General features: G+C 33.0%; 1 protein-coding gene across 1 annotated transcript; it reads right to left on the bottom strand.

Annotated features, from left to right (window-relative positions):
* Positions 1–680: 680 nt before the first annotated feature.
* Positions 681–6,915, bottom strand: LOC130647001 (YTH domain-containing family protein 3-like). Its single transcript, XM_057452701.1, has 5 exons — positions 6,760–6,915; positions 6,569–6,596; positions 6,223–6,269; positions 4,328–5,932; positions 681–759 (listed from the first exon to the last, which is right to left on the bottom strand). Exons 1-5 carry the CDS (start codon positions 6,913–6,915, stop codon positions 730–732), a joined length of 1,866 nt encoding a protein of 621 aa, XP_057308684.1. The 3' UTR covers positions 681–729.
* Between the last annotated feature and the right edge of the window lie 1,921 nt (positions 6,916–8,836).

Raw genomic sequence — 8,836 nt, 5'->3', positions numbered from 1 at the left:
AAATACACATTTACAGAATTTCACAAATTATGATAATTATGACGCCTTCCAAAATTTTATGATTCTGTGCTCTTCAAATAAGGATATTCAGATAGAATGTTAAATTATCTTGACAAAAATGAAGTTTTTAGAGCAATAATATTGAATTTTATTTAGATTTAAAGAAAATAATTATTTTTAAAAACGAGGCCATTCTCGGCTATACAAAGGGTTTGACCGTATTACTTTTAGCTCGGAATTGAGGCACTTAACGAGCAGGTAATTTTTTCTACCTTTTGTTAAGGAATTTGGGATAAGAATCATTTTTAGTATCGACCATTTTTAATTGAGTTTGGCGTAATTAGGAAATTCGGAATATCATCAATATACTTAAAGCCTACATGGTAGGAAGTCCACAGAAACTTTTGACATCATGTTTATTGCATATTTTTTTGAAGGATGAAAAATACATTGACCGGAGCTGCAGGGGGAAGAAACAAAAATTGAAATATCTCTTTTAATCTTGACACACGAAGCAATTTCATCGGAACATTTTCTCCAAGAAATACGACGCACTCGTTAAGACTGCAAAAAAAAAGAAAAAAAAAACTGAACAAAACTTATGAGAGAATAAACAGAAACAGGGGACATAAATTCTGATTATAATTTTATAAAGTGATATAAAGAAATACCCAAATAAATCAATTCAAAATATTAACTTTCCACGAAGAAGAATTGCAACAATAAATTTTACAAATTCGGCTCCGGCATTTTCTTGCTCTAAAAAGAAAAAGGAACGTGATTACTTTCAGGGAAATAACACATCAACAACCACTGTTTGGCTTTTGAGAAAATGTGTTACCGCATGTATGGGAACACAAACAGGATAATTTAGGTGCATCTATTCAAGTCTTATTTAATTTTTTACGTAGGGAAAAACTACCAAAAAATTGGTCATCAGACGTTTTTTTTGACTTTACCTGTTTTACCAAGGTTTTTGTTATAATTTTCTGTAATAGTATTTCATGGTTCTTTTGCACATAGCCTCAAGCAAATAATAAAAAAAAAGAAATAAAAACATCGAATTCAGTATGGTTTCTCGTGTTTGATATTATCCGAAAATTTCTAAAAGCCGCTATTTTGTACTAAGTTCGCGCAAATATTATTTTTGGCAAAATTACGTTGCTCTGCCGTCGCGAAATTAAATAGAAGTTTCTTACAGCTTTTCCCATTACATTTTTGTTGAAAATTTTATTACACTAGCTCGCAGATGCTAGGGCATTCAAATACAGGTGTCCGTCCCAAAATGGAAATTTTTGCCCCTCTGAGCACCGACACGGGAGTAGTCGTGTGTTCGAATCTCATCTTGGTAACTAATTTTACTTTTTCTTTCTTTTTACTATTTTGCCTGCGAAGATGTGTTTCCAACTCGTAACTAACTAACCAAATGGTCAATTGCAACGTCACAAATTTAAACTTCATACCTAAACTCTCTAAGTACTTAGAAGTCATCGGCCAAAATTGTTATTTGTTTTCGACAAAATTTGACAAAGTTAACAAAAAAATTATGCCGAACAAATTAGTGACATCATAATTTTTGTCACCTAAATGTCATTTTAGGACAAAATTGATCCGAAAATAAAAACTACTTTATTTTCGACAGAATTTGGCAAAGTTAACAAAAAAAGTATGCTGAACATAATAGTGACATTGAAATGTTAACTTTAAACAATGAATGAAAGGCTGCATTTTTTCTTTTTTCTAGTAATATGGTTTTTTTAATTAAAGCTATTTCCTTTTTCGAACAATTAAGATCGTATATTATTTTTCTTTATTTTGCTTTTTCTCACTGAGTGACTTTCTTATACCCCGTTTTTTGTTGTTGTTTGTTTTTTTGTGGGGGGGGGGAGGGTTCCTGTCAGTCAGTTTACTCCAGACTGACCTAACAAAAATTGAAATTTCGGGGCATTTTCTATCAATATTATTGCCTATCCGAATAGCAAAATATGTCGTTTTCTAAACTTTGTTGGCGAGCTAGTTTACGTATATTATACGTCTTGTTTATGTTGGCAAACACATACTTTGCACACACAAAAAATATTTTGCATAACCATAAATTAAAACGTCTCCTTTATATAAAGAAAACGAGCTTGGTTAGGTGTTTTGCACATTTTTTAAACAACATGGCTGCTTTTATCAACCTTCACCTCAGTTGCAAAGGGTAACAATTTTTTTTAACATGAGTACAATGCTGTTTTATGTTTTTATCTTTTGTCTAGGTGGTGTTTTTTAGATGATACTGATTTTTTAAGTCGCTACATTAAATAAATTAATAACAGTACTTGATCACACTGGTTTTTTCTTATAAATTATCCATGAGAATGTCATTAAATATTTAAATTTGTTGAGTCGTTATTGATTCGTTGATTTTTTACACTATATTTGGAGTAACAAAAAGAAAATAAAGCAAAAACAGGGTTCCCACTCATTTTGCAAGTAACTTTTTTAGGATATTTAGGAGTAAGTCCCAGGAAACAGAATTTCAGACAGAAGATTTAGTTAGATTAATAAGTTATAAATGTAGGAGATTTTTAGAAGTATTTGCAAAAAATCAGGAAGTTTTTTTAGGATTTTTTAGGATATTTAGGAGGCATAGGAACCCTGAATAATAAAAAATATTAAAACTTCAGCCTTAGTGTATTTATTTATGGAAACAAAAGGGTTGCGAATCAAACTAATACTAATAAAATAAAAATGAATTATTTTGTAAAAAGGTATGATTACAGACTGAAAATGAATATATTACTATGATTTAGGCCTCAACAATCTTCAGGGTCCTCACATGGAAAAATAAGAAAACTCTGGGTATCTTTTTATATCAGGAAATAATTTTTCACCTGGAATATACATTCAAATTTTCTTCACCAAATTTAATTATTTAATTGTTTAATTATATAAAATTTTATGCAACAACAATATTTGCTTGCTTCTACAAACTTTTTACATTTGTGGTGACAACCCTCTTGGTTTTGCTAATAATATTTTTTTAGGAAAATATTTGGTCAAGAAAAAAAGAAAGAAATGAATTTGGTGGTTAACAAAAATATTTAGCCATGTTGTTTAAAAATTAATGCAATGTTAAAAAAAAACTTGTAGAAATGCAAAAGAAATTTGCACAAATTAGTTCAGTCGCATTGCAAAATTTGGTCTGGTTTTAAAAAAATGTCATTAAATTACAAAAATAAATACTTGAAATTTGTGAAGACAAAAAGCAAAACAATGTTAAAGGTTACCTCCCGTGAAAAATCAAGTTGAGCTCATATGAAAGAGCTTGAAATGTTGTCTTTGAATTTGAATATTTTTTTTTAAATTCTTGATTGGTTCTTTAGAATTTGGCATAAGAAGATTAACTAATTATGCATGATGTCATGAGTATGCTCTGCAAGGGAGTTAATTTAACATTTTTGAAAAGCCATATAGAGTTAAAAATGTTTCCTGGCTGTTCCCTTTCACGGGTTTTGAACATTTTACATAATTTTTTTTATTTTGTTACCATAATTATGCTCAATGCATACTCATGACGTCACAATTTTTTAAGACAAATATCTCAAAAATGGATACAGATTTTTAAAATAAATAAAAAGATTTCTAGGCAACTTTCAAAGATGCTTCATATGAGCTCAACTTGATTTTTAGCGGGAGGCAACCTTTAAAACACGTATAAATAACTTGTTGATATATATTTTACAACATTAACTTTTTTATGCCATCATTATTTTTTGCAGAACTTATTTTTGTGTGCACGAAAAACATTCTATTCACAAATATATATTTTCCTCTAAATGGCAAAAATAAGCTTAAACACTTTACCTCATAAAGTGGCCCTAGCATCCACATAGGTACAACGAGAACAGTCAAGGATGACACAAATTTTTAGCTATCACTATTACCAAAAGCGCAACAATTTGAAAGTGCATTTAGTTTATTCAGTTTTAAGTTTTAAAATTTAAAGTCACAGGGGTACAACGATGCTGTGTAATTGTACAAAGATCAAAAATACATCTCAAATAATTTGTGAAATTAGTTTGTGATTTAATTTAGAAAAGTTTTTCAAGCATATAATTTTACAACCGAAAAAAAGAAACACTGTTGTGATTGAAAGCTCTCGTAAAGAAACATTTGTTAAGCATGTTTCCGAAGAAAAAATGTATTGCAACAAAAACCGGAAGTCAAAACCTTTTATTTTAAATATTTTGAAAAAATATTTTAGAACTAATTGTTCCATGTTTGTTTACAGAAGTTGCATACAAAGAAATTAATAATGCAGTACATGAAAAGAATTACTTACCCTCATCCTTGCATCTTCTTCTTGTCTTTTCTCATAGTGAGAAAAATCATCAAATATGGAAGTTTGTGCCTTGTAATTGTGCATAATTTTCAACACTTGCTTGCCCTTGTCCGGGTGCACTTCCTGGGTGTCACGTGAATTCGTAACAGGCTTGTTTTCATTGTTCTCTAGCCGAATATGACGTAGAGTGTTATTGGGCACGTCCTTTACATAAATCCATCTGACGTCAAATCGTCCCTTCCATTTGTCTTGCACCCAAATACCTGTTTCAACATTTAAGTCCACTTCAGACTTCATTTCTGCAACACCACAAAAATGTCCACTACTATTGACACTGAACAACAAATACATTGGTGTTTTAACTCCAGTTTTTTGCTGTTCTTTAAAAGCTTCATTCAGTCTCCGATTACCATGTTCAGTGGATGTCCAACTTGAGTATTTGATTGAGCGAAAAATATCATCTTCACTATAACTCTTAATAATAAAGAAACGGGCATTCTTAAAATCCATAGCAAAATCTCTTGGATTGAAATTATACTTTTGCATGAGTTTCTTCAACAAAGGAGAACTATCTTTCAATCTATTAATATCCAGATGGCTGTCGTTAGGAACAGCAGTAACGTCACTTCCAGTATTATTACTATTATTCCCACCCTGATATTGCTGTCGATTGTTCCAACGACCCCCAGATTGGTTTTGTTGCTTACCCTTATTGCCAGTTGCAGTTCCATTTTGGGAAGAATAATTTGTCTTGTTACTTGTCACTGAAGGTGCAGTAGTTTTTGGAGGTTTTTTGGTAGGGGGTTTACTTTTCGCAGGTTGACTAGCTACGGCAGCCCATGATACAGGCTTTGCAGGGGCATTAGATTGTCCAGGAGTAGTAGCTGGAGCCACAGCTTTGGATGGAGCTGCCACAGAGCTACTTGGTGCAGTTGAAGTAATAGAATTATCAATACTTTTATCAATATCCTCATTTGCACTAACACTCATACTATTAAATGATTGCTCTACAGATTCTACCGTTTTGACTTCACCATTCTCAAATCCAGTGGAAAGTTCATTAATTGACTCAACTTTTCCTTTGTCTTGCTCAGTTGGAGGTGGGGGAGGTTTATACAAGTCTTGAAACAATGCATTGTTTGGGTTATCAGCTGCAGCTGTACCCCAAGTTAAATTCAAGTCTCCAGTACCAGTTGGAAAAAAGAAAGAGCTTGGGTTATTAAAATAAGACCAATTACCATTCATATAAGGTCCGGCAGAGAATGCATTCTGGTAAGCAGAATTGTTTTGATTAAACAAATGATCAGCAGCTACATACTGATGGGCCTGACTACCATCTGCATTTGGTTGAGCAGTTGGAGCTGCTCCTAACGTACTATATTGCATTGCAGTATGGTCAAAGTTCTGGGGAGCAGCCTGAGGATTGTTAGTGCCTGTAGACCACTGAGGCTGAGTAAAGTTCGGAAACGACATCGGGAATCCAGTATTATTAGCATAATAGCCAGGTGACATGTAAGGCTCCGGCATTCCGTTGCCAATGTGTGCTGCCACTGGTTGTGCCGTTGTTAATCCTTGTTTATTCAAGTCAATTGGGTCAGAAGTGAGCTAAAAATATAAAGTAAAGGCTTATTTCCTAACAAGCAATTGTATTGTGATATTTTTATAGCTAAACTTATTTAATTATTGTCATTCTTTTTTACAGAAGTTATTATTTTGTTAAGTAAACAAAAACATGTATACAATAATTATTACTGAATATGATTGTTTCAAACAGTAGTAGTAATTATGTATTTAAGGATTTGTATTCTGTTTCCAGGAGGGACCACCAAGGCAGTTCTAGAGTGTTTAAAAGCTCTAATTTGCGCTGTACAAATGTATAGCTAGCTTATACTTACGTTTTTAGTATTATGGAAAGATTTTGGGATTCTGTCAGTAACAAAAACTAAGGAATAAAAAGAAAGTAATAGTGAAAAACACAAGTGAAAGTTTAGTGCAAAATTTTCAGACTATACACAGAAATCTGTGTTTACACAAATAACTAGCTAGAACAACACAAGTTAGAAATATATTAGCTAGATATAAGTGCCTTACATGTGCCTGTCTAGCTAATAATTAGGGAATTGCTAAAATACATAAATATATAAAGCTAGCTAGCTAAAATTGTTGGACCACAGCAAACTTTCAAGAGCATTTTTTTATGAAACAGCTGGTTAGCTATTCACAAAGTAACAAAACCGTTACCTGGATTATTCAAGTTTTCCTTACCACTCTAAAAACAAAAATAGGAAGTGTTAGCTAATTTAGCGGATATATTTGGTTAGCCAGCATCTGCCCGGCAACTAATAGCTATTATTTGCCTGAAATAAAACCAAATCTGATCAACCATTTTTAACAAATACGTCTACATATACTCCGATAAATACCGATTTTACCTGGTTTAAATAATTCGACATTACAGTCATAAACCAACAATATAATACACAACAATAAAAAAACGCAGCAAACAGTTCGCACCGGTCGAACGAATTAGTTTTCTCCTTCAGCGTGGAATGTAAAGCACAAAGAAAGAAATAAAAAATACGAGTCATCAAGCAAAAAACTGCGGCAATCAGGGGGTTAAACATTGCGAAAAATACGTAAATGTTTTGTGGTAAAACGCTTAACTTTTAACACACAAACTCAACGCTTTAAATTATATTCTAAATACGGATTTTCAAAAGAAAAGATTTTTTTTTTCTTTTTAATACTAAGAAGTTTGACAGAATATTCAGTATTACCCCCAAACACATTTTAGCATTTGCATTTGGGCACCTACAATAAGTCACGCCTTACGTCACGAATAATAACCCAAACACAATAAAAAAATGGTAGCCGTTCGCGGGAAACAACAGTTCATGGACCACCGCCGCATTTTCTCTAAAGCGTTATCTGATTATGTTAAAAAAATTATGTGTTAGGAGAACACAACATCATTCCTTAGGACTGGATCGTCTCTTACGCCAGCAGAGCAACATTTTTTAGTTTGTATCATGTCGTTTAAAAAATTGTTGATTAGCTATTGTAAACTTGCACAAAAACGTAATAGTGTCCACATATGTATAAACAACAACACTGAAGTAATCTTTTCTTTATTGATTCAACTTTATTCTCAAACCTTTTCCCTCTCTCATCGGGACGACTGACACTTTGTATTGATAAAATTAAGCCGTGAGAGAAGATATCCTTTATTTATTGTTTATTTAGTTTCTCTTGTCAGATAGAAAAGAGTATTTGTGCACGGTAAGAGTTTTGAATACAATAGAGCAGTTTAAATAGAGTGATACATATTTTACTTGTTAATAGTAAATTATCGCAATTTGTGTCGCACAAACATGGTGATGAGAGGAGTTGTAAAAAAGCGGACAGAAATGAACAAGAAGGAAGGAGAGAGTAAAAAACAACCTCGTTTCCAGGGCATTTCGCCTTGTCGGCAAACCCGTAATAACGGCTCAGGGGACACAAAGAAGACCCTGGGACGAGGTTGTTTTAGACAGTTCGTTTCAAGCTTTATTCTGTATTAGAAAAAAAAGGCTGATTAAAATACACACACAGAATTATTCACTAAGGCTGGGCAATATGCTTGGCGCGTAGATAGTAAATTCTTTGATCTGAGTCTGAATATGCAAGCTTCATGCTTTTATGAATAAAACCGAAAAACAGATGTATTGGTATTCCGCAAACATAAGAAATGCTGGGGTAGTTAAGCTACTTTTTCGTGTAAATTTGAGCTTTTAAAACATATATAGTAGTAGAGGGTAACAATAGAACAGGTATTTTATTTCTTTGTAAGAATCTAAAAAGGGGTTACCGTAAATGATCGATTAAGACCCCGGGTGCTTATTTGTCAAAATGGGTTTTAGGGGAGGGGACTTATTCGGGAGGGGGGTTATTCGGGAGTGGGGGCTTAATCGATCATTTACGATGAATACACTCCTTTTTCGCAGGGATTTCTCGTTTTTTTAATATGAGAGAAGAGAACAGGGCGAAAAATCTTATCCTCGCAAAAATCCCTGAGAACGAGGGTAGGGATAAAAGGGGTATGTAGCGTTAAATATAAAATTAATTTCTGTTTTGTCTTGGAAGGAAATGAAAAATCGAATTTCAGCGAAACTGATTGGTTATCTATTTTCCGATTCTATTCCCTCGGAAAGTATTGGAGAACGAAACGAATTTATCAGAAAATTTCCGAGTTCCGAGTCTTCTCGGATGCACTTAAAAGTAGCGTTATTATTTGATCCGTTGGAAATATACAAAGTGGAAATTTGCCTTAGCAAATGCAGAGTAAATTATTTTGATACAAGAGGAAAGGATTCCCGAAGAAATGAACAAAATTCTACCCAAAGTAGAACGCAATCGCTGCAAAGCACAACCTATTCCGCTGATTTTATCCTCATTGGTTCATTTAAAAATCATGGCTTGCTCTAAATTTCGTGTTTGATGGTCGATTTGAGAAGAAGGAGTTTGCGTCTA

The sequence above is a fragment of the Hydractinia symbiolongicarpus genome, chromosome 6 (assembly GCF_029227915.1).
Source record: "Hydractinia symbiolongicarpus strain clone_291-10 chromosome 6, HSymV2.1, whole genome shotgun sequence".
NCBI classification, from domain to species: Eukaryota; Metazoa; Cnidaria; class Hydrozoa; order Anthoathecata; family Hydractiniidae; genus Hydractinia; species Hydractinia symbiolongicarpus.
This window is presented reverse-complemented; position numbering and strand designations above follow the sequence as displayed.

Bases quoted from the DNA above. Each gene is read 5' to 3' on its own strand.
- LOC130647001 (XM_057452701.1), bottom strand. From the start codon at position 6,915: ATGACTCGTATTTTTTATTTCTTTCTTTGTGCTTTACATTCCACGCTG. The intron at 6,270-6,568 runs GTAACGGTTTTG...TTTATTCCTTAG, and splicing joins GGAAAACTTGAATAATCCAG to TTTTTGTTACTGACAGAATC. The intron at 5,933-6,222 runs GTAAGTATAAGC...TTATATTTTTAG, and splicing joins CTTTCCATAATACTAAAAAC to CTCACTTCTGACCCAATTGA.